A 22,932-nucleotide genomic window follows, 5' to 3' on the forward strand; every position below is an offset into this window, starting at 1 on the left:
GGAGTGTGAATACAAAAAAAAAAATCAGTAGCATTTGTTGGCAGTGCTTTGTACTTTTAAAAGGGGAATATGATGCAACTGAAAGTAATCTAAACTACTCACAAATTCTTCTTGAGAAAAACTGTGACAATGACATAAAACTTTTTGATAACCCATATGCAGGTAAAAGTTGCTGCAAGTATCCAAAATACTGCTAAATGATCAACCGCCACAGAAGAAGTCATTTCCTGTGTAAACACATAAAGTGATGCAATGGAAAAAATGGGAGAATATCTTCCACTTTACTTAGGGCGCTTTCACAAGCCAACATTTAGTCTGTTTTAATCAAACTCTGGTGCGGTTTGTTTGGGCGGTTTTTGAACGCAGTAATCGTACTGTGGTGCGGACCAAAACAACCGAGACCACCTCTCGCAAGCGGTCTCAGATCGTTTTCAAGCAAACCATAACGCGGGCTGTCTGTGCGTGCAGGTATTTGTTGAGATGGACACAGGTAAAGGACAGGTCAACATGAGTGGGAGAGGACGGACCTGGACTTCTGCAGAAGTCCGATGTTTGCTTGACATCTGGGCCGAAGAGAACATACAGAATACGCTAAATAAAGTCCACAAAAATAGTGACGTTTATAAAGTGATTGGAAATAAACTGGAGGAGTAGGAATTCATGCACGCAGTAGATCAGTGCCGAGTCAAAGTGAAAAAACTTCAACAGCAATATATCAAAGTCTGCAATTCCCTGCGTAGAAGTGGCACCTCTCGAGACGAAAAAGATAAATTCGCTCCTTCATACATGCCGCTCTCAGCTATTTATATTTTAAATTTGGTCCGCTTTAATTTGTGCACTGTGAAACCGAACCAGACTAAATAGAAAACGAACCAAAGTATCAATTTGACTCTGATTCGGACTAGCCAAACGGAATATGGCTTGGGAAAGCGCCCTTATATAACTTTCTTTTGAAAGGAGATGTGTAGCATGCCATTTTTTTTTGTTTGCAGCAACTCAGAAATTAGTCTCCATCACTTAGTATTACATATCATTACTATATCTGCATGGTGGAGTGTGGTGTAACACTAAAAACTGCATATTAACATGTTGTTGAGCTCTACGACTGACTGTATTGACTTTTCTGTTGGTTTTAAGATTTTGGCAGTGCTTCATTTCCTCGTTAATAAACATGTTCGGCTTTGATACATCCATCACAGCTTTTAACTCAGTGCTCACCCTCACTGAAAACGTGTTGTCTCTTTAAGCCCCGAGGCTGCACCAGCTAATCGTGTGAGTGCTCATCATTTCTTTCCGACTCTGTACACGTTTATTTATCCCTTTAATTCAAAATAGGAGCACACAGTTATCCGAGATAACTACGTTTAAGGTTGACGGGTCAATTCTCCACCTGCATTTGAAAAAACTGCTTGTGGATTCGCATGATAATTTAAACTGGCCACCGTCGTCATATTAGTCTGGATTTACAGAGCGATGCAGGAGGAACGGTGAAACAATATTACAGCTGCCTGCATCTTTATGGTGCTCCTTCCTGGGAAAGGACAGTGTCAGAGTGACTCATTCCAGCCTTTGTAGGAGTTAATACATCATTTCAGTAGTCAGCATTGTTTTTTTTTCCATGTTCCTTAAATATCTGGCAGCAATTTTGAGCTTATTTATTACTACCACAGGCTTCCTGTGTATCTGAAAATCGCACACTTCAAAATGCCTTGAGAATGGATTTGGAGAGGAAGTAACCTATTAAATCAAAATGAATTATTTTGTATCAAAATAAAGCAACACTTAAAGCCTATTTTCTGTCATTATATGGTAATTTGGTGGGTTTCATTCAGTTACCATATATTTTCAGACACAGTAGATGTCTGTGGTGGCAATTATTCTGAACAAACAGGCTGAAAGATATTGTGGTAAAGACAGAAAATAGGAGTCTGAGGTGTTGATTCCCATCAAGACAAGAATGGCAAGCACCCACATGACAAAAAATGCTGGCTTTGTCTTTTACGTATTTTCCATTCCTGCATTCATCAGTAAAAGGAAGGCAATGCCGGGGGAAGCTATAGGCAGCAATTTGTTGATTAAACTGATAACTATGAGAAAGAAAAAATCCAAGGACTATTAGCTCAGAAGAAATAATTAAGTCGTGAATAGCTCTGCTGTAGAAAAGCAGAAATCCTTAATCTATCACTCAAAGATTAGAATCATAGCAGTTCTATCTGCATAATTTTGCCATTTCAACCCTTTGGGTCATTGTGTCCTCAGAGGTTGTTACTTGAAACACCGCTGCTGTACCACACACACAAACACATAAAGTTATACCTCTCCTTCTCTGCATAGTCGTTGTGTAGCTGGAGCTGCTTCTCTTGGGCAAGGTTCTCCGCTTGATTCTTCAGAGACTGCTCGTACTCGCGGATCTTCTCCTTCAAGGCCTTGATGGTCACCTCTGGAGGAGGTAAAAGCAGAGAGTCAGGCGTTGAGAGAAAAGGAGGGAAGAGTTAAAATTAGGGCTGTCAATCGATTAAAATATGTAATCATGATTAAGCGTATGATTGTCCATAGTTAATCGTGATTCATCACAAATTAATCACACATTTGAATAAATAATTTAGGGGGCTGTCAATCGATTAAAATATTTAATCAAGATGAATCGCATGATTGTCCATAGTTAATTATGATTAATCGCATATATTTTATCTGTTCAAAATGTACCTTGAAAGGAGATTTGTCAAGTATTTAATACTCTTATCAACATGGGAGTGGGCAAATATGCAGCTTTATACAAATGTATGTATAGAGTTATTATTGGAAGTCAATTAACAACACAAAACAATGACAAATATTGTCCAGAAACCCTCACAGGTACTGCATTTAGCATAAAAAAAGCTCAAATTATAACATGGCAAACTCAAGCCCAACAGACAACTACAGCTATCAGTGTGTCAGTGTGCTGATTTGACTATGACTTGCCCAAAAGTGCATGTGATTATCATAAAGTGGGCATGTTTTTAAAGGGGAGACTCGTGGGTACCCATAGAACCCATTTTCATTCACATATCTTGAGGTCAGAGGTCAAGTGACCCCTTTAAAAAATGGCCATGACTGTTTTTCCTCACCAAAATTTTGCGTAAGTTTAGAGCGTTATTTGGCCTCTTTCGCGACAAGCTAAAGAAGTATCATAGGATGCCAGTATCTTCACTCTAGCTTTAAAACAGGGCCTGCTAAAAACTAAAAATCGCAAGTTGCGTCAACACGTTAAAGAAATTAGTGGCGTTAAAACGAATTTGCGTTAACAGCCCTAGTTGACATACAGGCAATTTGCATAGACCATACAGACTATAGCGGTTTCCTAGATGTGATAAATGGCAGTGATGACGATAATCCTTCTGACGGGGGGGTTTGACCTTTGCTTAAGGAGCAGCGTCGCATATCCCACATTCTTCCTCTGTCAGCACAGACGCAGGCCTTGGCCCCCCTGGCTCCGGCCTAATCTTTACATCCATGACTGGTATAGAATATTCACCACCAGTAGATCTGCTGTATTCATTAGGACTGCATTAGTGCTGAAACCCCATAACCTGCAGACGGCTGAGCTCTGTATGGGGCAGCCTGAAATAAATCTAACACATAACTGGGGGTAATAAATAGGCCTCCGTGTGTGCGAGCGGTGTGTGTGTGTGTGTGTGTGTTTGTGTGTGTGTGTGTGTTTCTCAGAGAAAGATATAAGTGAGTGAGACAATGATAAAGAGCATTGCTGCTTGCTGCCTTTGACTGAGGGCTCTTAGCACTTTGTGTGCGTGTGTGTGTGATTTAAACTCCAGTCTCACTGCTCTGACACATAATCAATAGAGGAGAGTCCCCTCAGAGCCCTCTTACCCCTTAACTGCTTAACTGAACTTTAAACATTTAGGTTGCGGGGATCAATGGCCCCTGCACTCTTTTGTATGTGTGTGTGTGTGTGTGTGTGTGCGCGTGGGCAAGTGTGCGGGCAGGTCCGCGTGTGCGTTTAACAGGAGTGGGAGTTCCACAGTGTGTTTTGGGGTTTAAATATCCCCCATCTATTGAGGCGGGAAGGAGGGATAAAGGATGAGGGAACAGGAAAATCAATGGCAGAATGGAACCCTGCCGCTATCGAGCTGTTCCAATTAACTCTCGCTGAGGAAAGGGGGATTCCAAAACATTCCCTGCTCGCTCGCTCACTCCTCCTTTTTTCGACCGAAATTACTCCACTTTTATTACCGCTTCTCACTCATCTCTCTGCCTCTGTCAGTTTTTCCATCTTTCTTTCTTTACCCCGAGGTAGCCCGTCGTTTTTTATTCATGAAACTGCGCCTCATGTTTTTTTTTTCCCCTGAAAACCTATTTGAAAATGTAAAACCTTGTACATTTTTTTGTGTTTTTGAAAAATTTATAAGGCATTAAAATATGTTCAAATGTGGCCTCTTCCTTTTGAAAAGGGCGTCTAAATACCGGGATGTTTCTTTGACCTTAGATTTGCACTTAAAAGTTCATCAACATACAGACGTAATGGTGAAGTTACCTTCGAGCATAATGAAAATTATTTTGCTGGAATTTTGCACTTGAACATTTTTAATTTACACATTCTTCTACTTTGACTTTGACAGTGTGGAATTTGTCAGATGAGCAGCAATTAGAAAAAAATCTTTTTTTTTACATTATTACTTTTTTGTTTGAAAAGAAAAAAATGTCATCTGGCCTTGTACAATATTTCCAACTGACTGACAGTGATCACCTAAAACTACATTTTATTTTTACAGAGACAATGCACATTGATCAACATCCCTGTAAATGTGCCAGTGTTAACCAAAACGCTGTTGTCCCTTGGCCAGATGTTAAATTAGCCATTTAAATACCAATATGCATAATGCAGTTTTCTCATTCTCATCGAAGCAGACTGATTCGTCACTTGGGTGCACTCTGCACATTCAACGGTTGTAAGAGAGATGCAATATACGAAAACACTGCCCAACTACACAAATACTAATCATAGGTATATGAAATTTTGATATGTGCTCATCTATGATTAATTGCGTGCCCTACATCCATGCCCCTCTCAAAGTCAGGAAAATGCCCAAATTGGGTGGCTCTGCCCGTATCCTGTTCTCTAACCTTGGTTTTTGACCTCTGCAAACTCTTTGTTGTAGTCCTCCAGTGTCTCTCGAAGTTTGGTGTTCTCTGTCTCAATGTCGTGCATCCTCTGGAGCTTCAGCTGCAGCTGCTGAGCCAGCTCCAACACAGGTACGGGATCTGGCAGAGACAAAACACACCGCGTTAACACACACCGCAAAGCAGATTACACAAACAAGGGCGGCGAGGTGGAGTGGCGAGCTAGGAATAACTACATTCAAGGCCCTGTGAGAGCGAGCGTTCGCCCTGGTGAAGTGTCCTTGAGCAAGGCAATGAATCTCTCGCAGCTCCAGGAGAAGTGTTCTGGAGCCGACCCTGACCTTTGACCTCCCTGTGGAGAGTTACTGGCTCCGGCAAGGACCAAAAAATATTACAATTACTAACAATATTATTACACGGTGAGTTATATGTACAGTTACTGATGCATCAGACAGCTATAGGTCAGAACTAATACTATTATTTTATACTGGATTATCGCAAATTCATAAATGATCAAAGGGATCTGTGTATATTTTAACATATGTGCAAAAATACTCCTCCTCCTCAGATTAATTAACAATGAAAATAATAGTTAGTTGCAGCCATATAAGATTCATACTTTTATAAGATGCATTTTCTGTTATATTTGTTCTTTTACTCATGGTTATTATTTGTAAATTATAAAGTTTATTCTTCAAATGTAAAATATCCTACCCTGGACATGTCTTAATCCTAAAACTTGAATAGTCAAATTTGAATATTGGCCAATATATTATTGGAATTAAATTACTCTCAAATATTGATTTTGACCTAAAAAATCCAGCATTGGTCCGTCCCTACTGTAAATACTTTAGTGCACTCCACTGATTAGAAAGAGAAGAACAGAGCAGAGATTTGGCAGGAGAACAACACCGAAAGGTCATGGTTAGAGTTTAGCACATTCTGTTTATCCATAAAGGTTATTGAATGATACACTATCAGCCAGTGTATCAACAGACGCTATTGTCGGTGTATGAGATAAACTTTGGTTTTGTATGGGGGGGGAGGGGAGAATAATGCGTCAACTGCTGACCCAGTAATAGAACTGGATAACTCGTAGATAGACGCAGACAGTACCACAGAAGAGACACATTAACAGCAGAGATTACTGGGCTATGATCAGTTAAAGTGTTCGCTATGATGCAGCTTGAAAGCGAGAAAAAAGAGAAACACGGGAGCAGACAGATGGACAAAGTGGAAGCCGTAAAATAGGCGAGGTAAATAAGAGATTAAAAGAACAAGAGACGGAGGGAAGAAAGGCAACTTTCTGGAGGCATTTTATCCAACGTCTCTGTGAACACACACACACAGCAGGGTTAACTGTCAGTGTGATGAAGAGAGCCCTGTCAGTCAGGCCAATCACATCTGATTGGTGCTCATGGGTGGCAGACTGGTGACAGGCAGCCAAGAGACGCGGGCGACGCTCATCAGCATGCCAGCTAAAAGAGCAGTTTGCGTGTTTGTGTGTGTTTATGTGTGTGTGTTGCACAGATAAGAGGAACTGACAGCTTACAGCTGGGGGTAAGGGCTGTGTGTGTGTTTGTGTGTGTGTGTGTGTGTGTGTGTGTTTGTGTGTGTGTGTGTGTGTATGTGTGTGTGTCTCATGTCTGACGCAGTTAGATATCTTAACTATGCTAATGAGAGATCAGCAGAGAACGATTGGGGAATTTCATGCTGATTTTGTGCTGTCAAGGTGACACACCATGCAGGGCTAAGCTCTGACACACACCTTGTCACAAACACACACATGCACACTTAGTCTCGTACAAATACACACACACAAGTGCAAACAAACATTAAGGAACATAACTGTACGCTCTGAATTTGGACTACTATCTGCGTCGGCGCCCTTGAAAATCAACTTTCTCTCCCTCTTATCAAACCTTCGTCCTTCACATAGCCGCCCCCCCCCCCCCTTCAAATCAACTGTACAGCCTGTTAAAAGCAGTTTGACTTGTGGGCCACTGGTGCTGAGCGCTCTCGCCAGACACCTTTAATCTAAAGCAGAGCACGCTGGGCTGACTAACCAGGCCTTCAGCTGATAGAAGACAGAACAAAACACACTGTTTCCTCTTTCAAGACTGCTGCATTAGTCAGGCTGGTCTGTGTCTGCGTGCGTGTGTGTGCATCAGGCATTACATCATTGTCTCGCTGCAAGTTAAGAATAGCCCCGTCAGAGCTGGCGCTGACTTATTGGGAGCAGTACAATCCAAAGATATTACTGTAGGTCTATCCATGTGGGAATATGATGACCTCCTTACGCTATAGATGAACTCCTCTCTCGTTCCTGCATGCACGGCCCCTCCAAGGCTCCCATACAGCTGAAAACCTCCAACCAGTAGCTCTGTGGCTGTGTGTGTTTATAACACTCCGTGCTGCGTGTCCCTCCTCGGCCTCAGTGTGCTGAACGTGACTGCTCATGTGTGCTCACTTCGCGGCAGCCAATTGCGGGCGCACTTGTCATCCATATCAGGACGCACCTTCTGTTAAGACCCTCTAAAGGCTTCACCAGTGGGGATGTGATCTCGTGGGGACATATTAAGGTGTCGCGCACGCCTGGATGCACAGTGAAGGAGCACCAGAGGGACGGTGTCATGCTTTTATCTTTTCCCTCTTTTGGTGCTGTCTGCATGGATAAAAGGGGGTCTCCTGATCACGTTTTTTGGACTCGTGGTGGTGTCTAGACAAACACACTTAGACACACACGAGGACGCCACGCAGTGCAGACATGAAACGTAGTCTTACCTGGGACATCGATTATTTTCTTGTACACGTTCAAGAAGGCGGCCTCTGCTTCTTTACTTCTCTTACTCAAGGCATCGATCTGCAACGAGAGAAGAGAAAGAAAAGAAAAAAAGAATGGTTAATTGTCAGTTACACCACCTCACAACTGAGTGTCACATCCACACACTTCGAAGGCAGGCCCATTAATTTCACAGTAAGAGTCGTCTACATATCTGTCTATCCTCACTATGCGTCGGAATGCTGCATGCGATCGCGGTTGTCTTGCTTTGGTGTTTCCTTCCCGTGAAGTCAGTTCAGCTGTTCAGCCGATGACGGATGCGTTTCGTTTGCCGTGCGCGTGCCCGCGTCTGTCTGTCCTCGAGTGTGTGTGCGCCTAAATCTGTCCGTCCGTTGGTTTGTGTGCAAATGTGTGTGCTCGTTTCCCCTCCAGCACGCTGACATCATTAAACAGCTGGCTCAGTCTTTCCAGCCACAGCAGGGGCAGATTATTCAGTCAGCTCTTAGCAGCAATACAGTGTGGATCCATTACTGATGCAGCCATTAACACAAGAGGGCACGGCATGCGTTCCATCACCGATATTATTGAAATGGACAGCATTAGATTGGATCCATAAGAGATTAATTCTAAAAAAATCATACTGGGAGGATTTATAACGCTGTTGTCGATGCTGAAATATCAGGCGGCAAGCTCCACTACGGTCTGTGTGTCACACTTCAATATGAGAAGCAGACAGAGTAGGCGAAAACGCATCAGAAATCGAGTCTAAATCGAGGGAAACAGATGCCAAATAAAGACATTCGGAGGGTGCTACTGTACTGGGCAGAGCTACAGCTGACTACTCTGGCTCACGCACTCAGACTAAACAGCCTTGTGTTTCTCTTCCAGCTCCTCCAGCACATTCGCGGAGAGAAAAAGGAATAAAGACAAAAGCCTATATAAGTCCAAATATAAAGTCTTCACATTCCCAGCCAAGCCAGTAGTGTAGTTGATGGGTGGTTTAGGGGTTCTTGCCACTGTAAACAGAGCGGGCTACATGTAATACTGCCTGGGCTCCTATGGGAACCTAATAAATCTCTTCACATGGCTTTGATTCATCTCTAGTTTTTTAGCCGCAAAACATCTGGCCCTGAGTAGGCTGGTGCCAGCACCCCTCCCTCTTTTCCCCCCTTATATTCCTCTATGTCTTTCCCTCAGTCTCTCTCTCTCTCTCTCCAATTCTCCCTCTTGTCACTTCCATGTTCTCTGACTCATTTTTTTTCTTTCCCTCAATCTTTTTCAGTGTCAGTCTTTCTCACATGTTTCTCTGTCACACACACTCATGTCTATCTGGCATGTCCTGTCTATCTCCCTCTCACACACATACTACCCCGCTACTATATCTCATTCTCACATCATGCTGCATGATGTACTTTACCCTCTTCATGTGCTGTGTGACATTGAGCGATCAGGATCCTCAAACGCAAGGCCACTAATGGGAGATTACTGATGCCGGGTACTAATACCTCTCACACACCAACACCAGACCTTTTCATCAGCGTCGAAATGCGTGTATATAAGAGTATGTGATCAGCGTACCACAATCTCATGATAAAGAAGAACACGCTCACAAACCAACGCAAAAAAAAAAGATCTGCCGATGGCAGTGAAGGAAGCCGGCTGCGTGACTGTACAATGACTGGGCCAAGGTCAGTGGTACAGCAGCTTTATATAGCCCAACATGGGAGGCAGGAAATAGACATTTAATGTAGGACACACCCTACAGTTAGAGGCAGGTTAACTGCAGGACCAGAGCCATTAGAAGACCACCCAGAATTTGCAAATACAACCCTGCTGCTCCAAAACTGCAGCTCTTTCAACCGATCCCAATGACATCTGCTATTACATGCTCCCCTGCCCCCATCCCACACACACACACACACACACACACACACACACACACACACCGACCAAGCAAAACAAATGAAGTGACACAAATGATACCTCACCAGTATCAGTAGGTTACCGATGAGAAGTGCTTGCAATTGCAAAAGGTATCCCTGACACATCCACACACACAAACACATACGTACGTACGTCAGCACCTTGTGCCACCACCATCACTCAGCACCGCCTCGCTCCCCTATCTAACCCATAGTGTGTGAAGGGCATCAGGCTGACCTGCGTGTGTGCGTGCATGTGTGTGTATGTGTGTGTGGCCCCAGTGGAGTCTGATAAGGGGAGGCTATGGGAAGCAGAGACTGAAGCCTTGGATAATGGAAAAGCTTATCTGATCGATGGACCAACAAGGAACACTGAGCATGCAACATACACACACAAACACACATAACCCGTTTACCAAACGGAGGCCTTGTGGAAAACAGTACTGTTATTGGTAATAATTATGACCTGAGGGCATCCACCTTTCAATGACAAAGATTAAACAGAGTATCAAGACCTCCAAGAAGTTCCTGGGATAAAACTTTTTATTGTTCTGTCTGGGGTTCCACATTCACTTAGTAAAGATTCAAGCTCCGCGGGTGAAAATGCTTAAGGATGAGTTACTGTGGGGCTTCTAACAGGAAGACCCTCTCGGTTTCTGGTGCTGTCTTGTCCTTGATCAAAGCAACGGAGGGGTAAGCAAACAAAGGCGGGCTAAAATTACACATTCTCAGAGCTGCTCATGTTGTGGCATGCAAGCGGGCAAAATAGTCGACTGATTGATGGGCTGCTCTGAGACTGGCGCGGGTGTGCAGTATTATCTCAATAATCATAAGATAATGTCTTTCTCAGTTCCGCGACCACCCACTATGTGCCTCGGCGTGTTCTGCTGTGCGCGCCGTCGAGGTGTGTCAACATGAGGACGGTGGAAACAGCTGACAAAGCCACAATTATATTGCTGCCGTTTCTATTCTCTAAATAGACTGTGGATCATCAGCAGAACATGGTGGGACCACTATAAATTACAGCATTTTTTACATAACCACTGGCTGTGGTTGCTGCTCTAACACAAGAATATGGAAACTAACCCAGTGTTAAACTGTAATATTCTATGGCCGGTAGCAAAGCAGCCCTGTCACTATCTATTGAGATGATTCGGTTTTGCGTGCATGTGTGTGTGTGTGTCCGTGTGTGTGCGCGCAAGGGAAGAGATACCGTTGGGCTGAATGTCCACCCACTCCAACCCCAAAGAACGCCCCAGTCTAAACCAGCCGCTTCCACTCCTACCCTCTGACTTTCACATATGGGAGTGAACTGGAAATGCATGGCTGCCAGAAAGGAGGAGTCATGATGGAAATAGGCCAAAATGATGGAGGAGGAGATAGAGGGGAACGGTGGGAGTATGATATAGCACACACACACACACAAACACAAAAGTCACCTCTTATAGGTCAAGGTAGAAACCTAGGGCGCAACATTAAATTGAAAGTAAATAAATGAGCCACAATGAACAAAAAAAAAAGGGCTCATGATTCACCAGATCAACAAATAACCCCACCGAATCATGCAGACAAACAAAGTCGGAGGAAATAGCATTCGGTGAGTTGTGACTGGCTAGAGCCGGGGTTTTTGTGGTGCCTTTTTTTTTTGCAGGATGCAATTTAAACACACCCTCGGGCTACAGGACTTCATGAATAGGACAGAAAATCAAGAGCAGAGCAGAGCGAAGAAAAGAGGGAGAGGAAAGAGGGGAAATGAGATAGTGGCAAGAGAAAAGAACAGGAGATGGCGGAGAGAGAAGAGAGGAGAGAGAAGAGATGACGATTTAAGAGGAAAGACGAAGGCGGAAAAAGGAGAGAAGGGGGCACCGAGAGAGGGAGCGAGACCAGTCAACGAATGTCAAACAGGCTTTATGAAAATGCACTGTTTGAATGCTGTGCGTATGCGTGTGTGCCAATATAAATTCCCAGTAACACACTCACCTCTCCTTGGAAGCTCTTGAGCAGAGGGGCAACCTGTTTCCGGAAATCCTAAAAGATAAAGAGAAGAGGAGGTTAGCGAGTCTCAAAAAAGAGATAATTAATAGATCAATTTTAATCCTTAAAATAACAGTTGATACGCAGGAATGTGCAGCAGTGATGTTCAGGGAGCTGTTTTATACTAGCAGACCACATTGTGATCAAATAAGCCACTCATTGAAATCAAGTAGCGGCCATTCTTGCCACTGCCGATGAATAATGAGTGAATGCGTGAGCGAGTGATGAACATGAGGCCAGGTTTGTACCCTGAGGTGCTCTGGTGGACTGCGTTTCTCATAAGAACAGGTGCAGCACCACCTGGGCCACCCAGAGGCAACACTAGTGCGTGTTAGACAGAGACAGAATGAGCCACAGAGTAGGACTACGGTTGATGCAAATTGTCTCCAGCGAAACCAAGTTTTTACTATAAAGCAAATGCTTTTCATCCCGCAAGTCCCATTGCATGACTTTCCAGTACGAGTCAGCGGTTTCAGATTAGATAGCCAGTCGAGTATGTATCAGGGGAACATGCAAATCGCCGTGCTGTTAGCTGAGCCTACATCCTGACAAACTGAACTGGAGCGTACAGTAAAAAGCGTGGCAGAATAGGACATTCTGTACAGGAACATTTGATTTGCACAGTTTTGTGGACGCGCACATACACTCACAAAAAAACTGCCTAATGAAGATGTGAAGTAGGGCACCGACAGATGTGTGCTCGGGAGACTCTGCGCCTTTTTAGAAACCTCCGCCTAAAAGCCTAACCGATGCTGCGGGGAGCGGTGTGCATCCCAAACTGACCTGGGACCAGTGTCTGGGGCTGGCCTAATCCCAGGTCGGTCCAGACAGGCCGCTTGTCTGGGGCTGAGGACAGGTCGCGACCTCGGTGACCCTGTCCCATTGTTACCTCATCAGGGGTCGTTGTGGCTGTTTGTCTGGGCCAATTCAATATTCCCCTGCTGGGGATAATGACCTCCACCCCGCCCCCGGCTCCGCCCCCAAACCCCCCACTCACTGCCCTGGCTCTCCCCTTCTCACACGCACACACACACACACACACACACACAGGACAAGCATGCACACACAACAAAACACCCACACAAAAACTGAACACCAGAGTGGTGTCATTTGCATTAGATTTTCATTATATCCTAATTTTCCATTTCAGTTTCCTTTCAGTTAGTTTTTAGTTGACCTGCACTAGTTCCTGTTTGGATTAATACAAAGCCTTATTTTGCCTCAGTTTAGGTCCCATTGTTTTGTCAGCCAGAACATTTGTCTGTATTAGTGTGAATTAGCGTATAAGACCTTTTGCATTTCACTATTCTACATTTACAGTGTGCTATTATCACTGTGGCTTAACTTGTGTTAATATTTATGACCAAAAAAGAAACCTCTGTATAATGTAATGCCGTCTAGTCTGGCAGTCCTGCAATAATTACTACCTTTGCACAAATCATAACTTTGTTGAGACTGCGTCTGCATTACGAGCTGCCTCACCATCATAGTTTACAGTTGCTGTATTAATCTTATTGAATTTTTTTAGGCAGAGTTCATTAAATTCCAAAATATTATTTGACTTTAGACGTTTATCTGCTCATCTTGAATTTTTGTAGTCTAAGTTGTGACTAAACTGCAGTTTGTGCACACACACACACACACTCTCAAGAACACACACTGAACCCACAAAAACAATCGCAGTCAAATAACATACAGAGGCGAGCAACTGCTTTTTGCTGAGGCACCCGAGCTCTGAACCCCTTTGGTCCACTCTCTATTGCACCGCCCCCCTGCCCCCTCCACTTCCAAAGATTTATGACCATATAACATAACAATGCACACAGACACCATGGTCAGTGTGTGTGTGTGTCAGTGTGTGTGTGTGTGTGTGTGTGTGTGTGTGTGTGTAGTCAGGGGAGTGGAGGGGGGGCCCAGGCAGCAGGAGATGGATGGCTGGTGTGTGAGCTGCCGGCAGACAGCAGACAGGCCAGCCCGAGGAATCCTCCGGGGAGTATGGAACTCCCATTCGCTGTCTGTCTGCCCTGCAGCTAAACACAAACGTGAGTATGTGCATGCGTGCACACACACACACAAGCACACACAAAGTTGTTTTACTACCACTGCCTCTGGCTAGCAATCTTTGGGACATTTTACAACCATTCCCACCCTTGCCTTTATAACAGTGTGGTAGAGGAGTCTTGACTAACTAAAAGGAAATTAAGAACTGGATGAATTATTCAGGCGACTTAGGAAGCACAGTGAGATGTAGTCTCTTAAAAAAAAAAAAAAAAAAAAAACTCAGTGTGTCAGTACTAATGAATTATGAAAACTTTGTTTTCACGCTGCATTTCTTTGCACTACTTTCAAAATGCTACAAAAGCCTGCGTGTGTGTGTGTGTTATTATGCAGACCATGAGTGCAGTTCACGCCGAGTACAGCTCAGCAGACTAGACACAGTCAACGTGGGCCGGTCTCCTGGTTGTTGAATAATGGATCAGAGACGGACTCCCGCTCAGCCTAATGCAGTCTGATCTGATGTGACTGTGATCTCCGCTGACTGGCGCAGACCACAGAGAGCTGACAGCCCCGCTCTATAGGCTGGTCAACCACACAAGCCACGCAAGAGACAGGAAACACAGCGAACGACGATCAGGGCATTTTTAATCAAGCGCGGGGGCCGTCGCACGTTATGAACTAGCCTATTTGGTAGGCAGCCTCGATGCTTATACACCTCCGAAAACGCCGGGGAGTTTTAGTGCTGATTCCTATTGAGCTGTTACAGCCCTGTAATGAATCCTGTCGCTCGTCTGGCCTGGCTCAGATTCCTCCTCCACATACCAGGGAGATGCCAGGGGCCACACAGACGCCAGAGGAGCCTTCCTAAATCACAGCCTTGTTACACTGATGAATGTGTGTGTCCTGTTCTGTGATCTAGGCTATCTGCCTCTGTGTGTTTGTGTGTGCGCGCCTCTGCTGCTTCTCTCTGGATGTTTTCTTTGTGCGTGTCTCTCCACCTCTCTTGTCTGTGTGTGCTGCTAGTTATGTGGTTATACTTGAAAATGAGATTAGAGATGAATGTGTGGGGTAAAGTGGAATTCTTCTCCATGCAGGTACAGTTTCCTCTACACCGGGTGGGCTACAAGCTGAAGTCAATAGTCACAATCCTCATCCTGTGGTAACTATAATAGGCCTACTGTCAACTCCGCCGAGAGTTGACGATTTTCTATCCAGTCTACTCCATTCATACATAATTCATGCCGCCATCAATAATTCACCATGGTGACATTACCAATAATAACACAACAATACTTTGTTTTCGCTGTGTGGTTTAAAGTGTGTTGCCTTGGTAACAGAGATGAAACAAATATTCCCAGGAGGAGTGATGGGAACACAGGAACAGGACAGAATTCCCTCCTGATCCCACTTAGTAGTGTTGTCACACTCTCTTTCTTTCTCTCCCTCCTGCTCTGCCTCTCTCTCATTTCTCTCTCTCTCTCACACACACACACTCACGGACCACACTTTCCTGCACGCATAAAAAACTAGGTCAGATAATACAAACTCCTGAGGGGTTTTCTGTTTTGTCTCTTTAGGATTTCAGGGAAACTAATGGAGAGACTATTTTTGGGAGCCAAGCCCGCATCTCGCTGCGCCGTCTACTCCTCCCCTGCTTTCTCAGTAAATAATCACGGATGCGTTTATGAAGAGGAGAAGAGACACAGAGGAACACAGGATTGTCAAAAAGAATCGCGGGATGTATATGCGTGGCTGCTGTGTTTTGATGCGTGCCTGCGAATATATGATTTTTTTCTCACCTCTGGTGTGTTCTTCTTGAACTCGCGGCTCAGGTCGATTAGTTTCTTCCTGGACTGTTCGCTCTCGTCCTGTCTGTTGGCGAGCTGTGTGGCGGTGGCGTCTAGTTCTTTCTGCAACACAAACACACAACTTTTTTTAGCATACATATCATTATTGTCTCTGTCATTATAATCAGCATCATTGTTATCACTCAGATTAAAAAGACAGGGGCTGTTTTCTGACTAGACAGCAGACTCCTTGACTCATCTGGCGTGCTGCGGACTAACCCGTCCTGCCTCAGCTGAACTTGGCCAGTTAAGTTGCAGCAGCAGAGGCAGAGAGCAGAACCACAACACCGATGTACCGCCAAGGAAAACCCATCTACACCAGTTGATCTGCTACCAGCGCGAGCAGTATCTGGAGCCATTCAGCCTGTCAGTCAATCAGTTACCACTGTGTCGGGCATGACAGCGTCTGTAGCAATAGACTACTACTGCTCCGCACGCAGTTCACAACAATTATTGACTGTCTGCACCAGACGACCTCTCCCCTCCCCACATAACAACAGCGCAATTATCAACAACAGCAGTGTTGTCAAGAGTAAGGCAGGGCCTGCCTTTATCCACATCCATTTTGCATTGTTATTAATAGCTATTTACGGGACTTGTTCCAGATGATGGGCCAAGTGCTGACATTAACAAGACGTTCAGGCCTTGTAAAGATTGTATCTCTCTCTGCTGAGTGTGTGAGAGTTGCCGGATTATGTTTCTGTTGGATTCTTGCCTCCTGTCACGCTCACTCCTTTTTTTTCCCCCCTCGTTTTTCCGTACTCTCTACAGATCATCCGCTCACTCATTCAACCAGCAGTACCTTCCTCTCCGTTTAAATCTCTCTCTCTCTTCTCCCTTTTACTCCGCCTCCCCCTTTTTCTTATGCCCCCTCCCATCCACCTCCTGTGAGGCCGCCCACCCCTGAGAGTGATTAAACGCTGCTGAAGGGCCGTTATGCTAACTAACACACTAATCATTTAATACACACATTACCACAGGGGCCCTTGTGGCTCAGTCTGCTGACAAGGTCCCAAAACACACTCACGCACACATGCCCACCTCCCCGCATCGCCCACGCCCCCCGACACACACAAGAAAATACAACCCTCTAAAGAAATAGTGTGATCAAGTACTAATTAGGAGATTTTCCTCCCATCAGCGCTAAGTTTAATTCCCTGACCAGCCGTGATCTCATTTTATCCACAAACCATAAAAAAAATATATAACAAATGTTGGTCGACCGTCCTCTGCAGTGGATTTTACGCAGTAGCACAGGACGTTTGAAAAAAAACAAAAAAAACTGCTCACTTGCTTACATGCCATCTTGCTCTCGCTGCCCGTGGAGCAGTTGATGTAGCAGCCTGTCTGCCCATGGCCATGGAGCAGCTGCACTATCTGTTAGTGAATTCGAGCGTGCGCAGAAGCTTGTGCAATGCTTGATGAAAGGAGGGAACCTTATAAATTTTAATCATGTTAAATTAATTGTCAAAAAAAAAAAAAAATGAATGCTCTAGTTCATGAATAGAGGTGTAATTATGATATTGGTAAAGATTAGCTACAGGAGCAAGAATATAAAAGGCCCAGTTGGTTGAAGATACTAACACCAAATTTGGCAGATATTAATCACAATTTGATGCGTTAGGCCTTAAGGCTAATACGTCTTAAATCATTTAAATATAATAACTCTCTGGAACGGCCTGATCAGATTTCAGAAGGCGTTAAGCAGCAACCAGGACAATTTTAGGTAGATCCCAAAAGCGAAGAGCTAATGGCGTTAATCATTCAAGCTGTGCCATTAAACACTAGGAATTAATTTTGAAAATATAGAGTACATAATCCAAATCACTATAGAAGTAAAATACCATGGGTGACCGATTAGTACACGTTCTTGATTATGAAGTGTGTGTGTGTGTGTTTAGCACCTCAGGACACAATTAAGTGCATCAACATGAAGAATAAAGTTTGAGAAAGTTAATTAAAATGAAATAAATTTGAATTAAGTTTGGTTTGTATTACATTGTCTGCTCCATCGAAAAATCACCACTGCCTCTAAAACAGTGGTTCCGGGCCCCCCTTAGGGGGGCGCCAAAGATCACACGGGGTGCGCAAGGATTTGTCTGCTCTGAGTTGTCCAAATTAGATTTGCACATGTACAACTAAAATCATAATAACTACAGGTGTAAGAAAATATCGAATATCGGGATGTTATATTTTGTGATACTGTATCGATCCTAAAAAACACTGTATCGATTTTTAATTAATAGTTAACATGCAAAGATAAACTCAGTCAATACTTTATTTCTTTTGCAAAGAGATGCACCCTCTCAGAGTATGTGACCTCTCAAAGTAGTGCTATGGTGCTGGATGTTACAGGAACTGTGATAAATGCAGATCCCATTGTTCCGATTGCATAAAAAAGTAAAATAAATTCACTCAGATTTTATGCAAATGATGGTGTGTTCTTTATACTACAACAGTTTTCCTAAAATTAGATTTAAAAAAAAAAAATCACAATATATCGCCTTGCTTACAGTATTGTAATAAATCTCAATATATTAAATCGTAACCCCTGTATCGTAATACGTATCGTATCGTCAGAGTCTTGCAAATACATAGCCCTAATAATTACAGACTAACTGGATAATTTATATAAAAGTCTGTATATAAAACTGTATAAAAATAGATATTTCTTTGCTACTTCTGCAAAATCTGACAAAATATTCAGCTTCAATCCATATTTGTTGGCGTTTAGCCTTTCAAAAATAGCATTTTCACTGCGGTCAAAAACCTATTTGCTCTCCTGCTTGACGTACACAAAGCGAGACATGTATTTCTGCTCTCACACTAATATAGTAAACTACTTTAGTCGTTACAAAAAAAGATCATATTATGTATCTGCATTCACTTGGCAAACCTGTCAAGACATCATCACTTTATTTATGTTGACGAAACTGAAAACTTATATTCATTAAAGAAAGTTGATTTAATAGAAAAAAAAGGACTCATTTAATACACTGAATCACTTTATCCAAATTGAGGACTTTCTTCGAGGATTTATCATTTTTTTCTGGGGGGTGATGACGACATTGTCTTTACAGGGACATAACCTTTATACTATATGACTATTACTACTACTATATTACATTATTGCTCATGTTCTAGTCTTTTTAATGATGGTAGGAAATGTACAGCTCATGTTGTTGCTCATTGAGTTGAAATAAATAACCTTATGTCTTTATTAAGCTTGCCAGATTGCTCTTTGATGTGCAAATTAGTTCATGCAAACATCAGGTAAATTTATTTTCAACTCCAAAAATCAAAAGAAGTTGAACACAATAATCTATTCATATAAATTGATACGTGTGCTTGAAATAACCACAGCCCTCCGCTAGGGTTGTGCTTTAGGAGGTCATGTGCCAATCCCTGACGCCCTTGATTCCGTCCAATCCCTTTCCAAAACCCTGCACATATCCCAATGTGTTACCAAATCCCCAATTCCCCCCCCCCAAAAAAAAATTCTCACTGCTAAGCTAAATAAACACATCACACATGAAAGAGGATTGATTCAATGCCAAGTGGGCAAGTAATTATGGGCATGGTCTCAGTTAAAAAAAATAAAAAAGAAGGACCCTCCGACCCAGTGAGGTTTTGACTATGCAGCAAACTCTGTGCCCACATCAGCAGACACGGGCAGACTTTACACTCATCTTGCTGATAGAGCGTAACATCCGAAAGTGCACAATCTCTGCTGCCTACCCCGTGTTCACACACATCAAATCTCACTGACCATTAGGGGACGGATACTATTCCCATTTTAAGCAACATATAGGCTAAGCACGAGAGGTTGTCATATTTAAGCACCTTAAGTGAAATATTTAACAAATATGTTTGGGTACACGCTCTGCTGAATGCTGTTTTTGTAGAACGTGGGTTCTTAGCAAAATAAAACGTGACTGAACTGTGGTCAGTTTACATGTTAAAAAGTGCAGACTCAAGCTAGAGTTTCTTACAGGTTTTTTTTTTTTAATAAAAACAAACTTGAACTTGAAAATGTTGACACAGGCTTTTTCCAATGCAACATCTTTTTTCAATGGCTAAATGTGTACTTATGGTTTCAGAACATTTATATAGGAAAAACAGATTCAACTCCCTCATAAGGTGATATTCTCAAGCTTATAACAATGTATGGGCGTTGCACTATTAAAACTGGTTGATATTTACTCTAATGTAAGAGAATGTCAATATGGATAACCTGTTTGAATTCTTTGCAATGAGGACTGTCAGTGCCCAATCAGTCCAGCTACCTGATCCTTGCTAGCACACACACACTGCAGTTTATATTACGGTCGTGACTAAAGATAGCAGATAGCTTGACTAATAGATGGCTAAATAGAAAGATGAGGACCTTTCATTTTTATAATGACCGGAAAGGTGACATCTGTCACTATCCATCTAAAGTCCTTACAGTGAACACACACGGCAACGTGTGCAGACAACTAGTTAGCTAAATAGGATTGGATAGAACCTTAGCATGTTTCAGTTTTAACATACATAGCATGTTTCAGTTACAACCATATATAGACTGTATATAAAGATGGATGAAATGACAGCTCCCCAAAAGTGAAGCCAAATAATCTTGATCGCCCCCTGGTGGCTGGTTGCAGTATAGATCATAAATCCTGCCCCTCATTGTTAGCGGATGGGACATGGGCCAAAATAAAAACTTAAAGTGCACGTCAAATACATTTTTCACAAAGATGGTTTCGGTCATTTTAGGCAGTTCTTATCAGGCTGATGTATGTTCAACTTTCCATAACCGTCACAAGTCTGTGTAATAGAACATGTGTCAAATTGATCATAAATGTAGTTATAGAGATATAATGGTAAGCTGTTGTCTTTCTGGCAAAACAGCTACCGTGATGTTAACGTAGCAGCTAGGTGGCTCACGCTAACAAGCTGCAGCCGTGCTCGGCTCGTGATTGGCTTGAATGTGTGTGTGGGCTGCTCCAGCCCCCCGATGAATACTGCACAGACCCTGGCTCCAAATGACGTCAAAATCTCAAGATGGCAGCTCCCAAAAACGGATATTTTGGCTTCACTTTTGTACAGTGGGAGGAAGTGGTGACGCGTCGTCCATCTATATATACAGTCTACGATTTGAACAAAGAGGTCAGGAGTACAAAAATGGCTTGAAAAATATTAGTAAACTGTTTCACAACCAAAAATGCATATTATTACATCCCTAATTATGATAAAAGACTCAGCTTTGAATGGAGCGCGTTCTACCAGGTGAGCTACCGGGGCCACCCCTTGTTGCATATTTTTAACTGAATTCCCAACTAGGTGTCATTTACTACAGGGTTTATTTTGAATTTATTAAGCAGCATCCACCCGCTATTCTGTTGGTTTCATCGAGCTCCAAACTTTTGGAGGGGAGTACTGTTAACTTTAAGGAAAGGCTGCTCTACAAGGGCTCTGCCATCTGGCATACCACTGGGATATTCTTTCTATCATGTCTGGCATCAATGATTGACATCACGCTAGTTTGATAAACCTTACAAATTAACATGTTTGACACTTCGCCAAGACATGAAGAAACTAATTAACCAAATCCAACAACATGCAAATGCAGGGAGTCTATATTTCACAACACATGACTAATGTAACGACAAGAGATTAATTGCAGAGGCAAAGTGCAAATACCAGCATGATTGATGCTTCAATGTAATGCCTGCAGTGTGACCAGAGCACCGAACAACATGCATGAAGAGCTTGTGTACTCTGTGCTTGGGGCCCTTCAGGCCGACACTCTCTGGCTCTCCTTGGCCTGACTTTGAAAGGTTTTACTTTTCAGATGCGAAAACTGTTTAATTTAGAGGTGAATTTATTCATTTAACCATATTCACATCAACTATTTTTAAATCTGGCTGTGGCTGGTTAGGACTGCACTGTCTAGTTTAGCAGAGGATGGAATATGGTGTGTGCAGGGGAGCATTAAGTGGGCTGTAATGTCTGTGTGATTGCTGTAACAGCCCTGCTTGGCTTGGCTGGACTGGCCCACAGCAGCAGTCCCTGTCCTGGTTCATTTGGTCGTCTGGTCAGCTGTAAAGACGATTGGAACAGATTGCCAACACTCCCTAGAGAGACTTCAACACCGACTTGGCCAAGAAGCCTCCCGCACACTGCTCCACACACGCGTGTGCTCTCACATGAATGCACAGACAGGCCCGCTGCAGTAACTTGGGGAGCCCAGTCTTTCCACATTCTTTTGAACTCCGTTTCAAAAGAGGAAGTCTGCGAACATGTTCGCCCAGTGAAATTTGGCATGGTGAGCTATGTTCGCAGCTAGAAGGGGGGGAGAGGGGGAGAGGGCCAAATGGAAATAACTATCTCTGCGTCCTACAACTGTGGCAATAATACTAATCACTGATAACAGTCACGGGTAAACAAATCCTATTACCACTGGCCATCAGACCCAAGGTGTATGTGTGTGTGTTCATCTCTCCTAATGAAATTCTTTCCACTCGTCTGCCGGCAGAGAGAGGCCTTCTATCTGACTAATTCGCTCTAATTACTCTAATGAGCCACAGGTGATGATACAGTGAGACTGATTAATTAAATGGGAGGCACCAATCAGGCATGTCTGATTATGCCAATCATATCGACTACCGACTAAATGAGATAACAGGAGACAGATTCACTTTAATTGAGGTATCAAAACTTCATGGAATTCCTTATGCCCTCGCGCTCCGACGATGCCGAGACAGATAAGGCGGGTGGAATGACAACAAAGTTATTGTTATGTACACAGTGCGAAGTCGATCTGCAGCTGCCGTCTGAGCCGCCACGGTGACCAGGAGTGCACGCACGGAGGAGAGAACGCCACACAAGCTTCAGATCTCGTTCTCGGTGGAATAATTGGGACTTAAACTGCTAAGAAACACTTCTGTTTACACCTCACACATGCCAAGTAGTCTGCCACTACTCCTTTAGTCCAAACACAATGTAGGTTAACTGCTCCACATTCGCTGCATGTTTTACACATTAATCTAATGGAGTACCACTCTTGAATTCATGCCAGGCGGAGAAAGAGATGGACAAAAATACATTTGCTTCTTCTCAGTAACACCATATTAGTCAGAAGAGGCTAATATTTTAAAATAAAACTTTTCTGTGTGCATTACAAAGTGAAAAGGCTTTTTTAAACAGTCTCAGAACATGACACAGATGTTAAAGAGACGAAGTT

The 22,932-nt window shown here is 43.3% G+C and overlaps 1 protein-coding gene across 6 annotated transcripts in view; it reads right to left on the minus strand.

Moving 5' to 3' along the window:
* Window positions 1–22,932, minus strand: part of cux1b (cut-like homeobox 1b) — a 68,007-nt gene that overhangs the window by 30,564 nt on the left and 14,511 nt on the right. For all 6 annotated transcript variants that reach the window (XM_037774631.1, XM_037774632.1, XM_037774629.1 and 3 more), the window contains exons 2-6: window positions 15,657–15,767; window positions 11,806–11,853; window positions 7,906–7,984; window positions 5,125–5,262; window positions 2,317–2,440 (exon numbers count right to left, since the gene is read on the minus strand). In XM_037774631.1, the coding sequence (XP_037630559.1) occupies window positions 2,317–2,440; window positions 5,125–5,262; window positions 7,906–7,984; window positions 11,806–11,853; window positions 15,657–15,767 (500 nt within the window). The remainder of the gene's footprint in view (window positions 1–2,316; window positions 2,441–5,124; window positions 5,263–7,905; window positions 7,985–11,805; window positions 11,854–15,656; window positions 15,768–22,932) is intronic.

The sequence above is a fragment of the Sebastes umbrosus genome, chromosome 7 (genome assembly GCF_015220745.1).
Source record: "Sebastes umbrosus isolate fSebUmb1 chromosome 7, fSebUmb1.pri, whole genome shotgun sequence".
NCBI lineage: Eukaryota > Metazoa > Chordata > Actinopteri > Perciformes > Sebastidae > Sebastes > Sebastes umbrosus.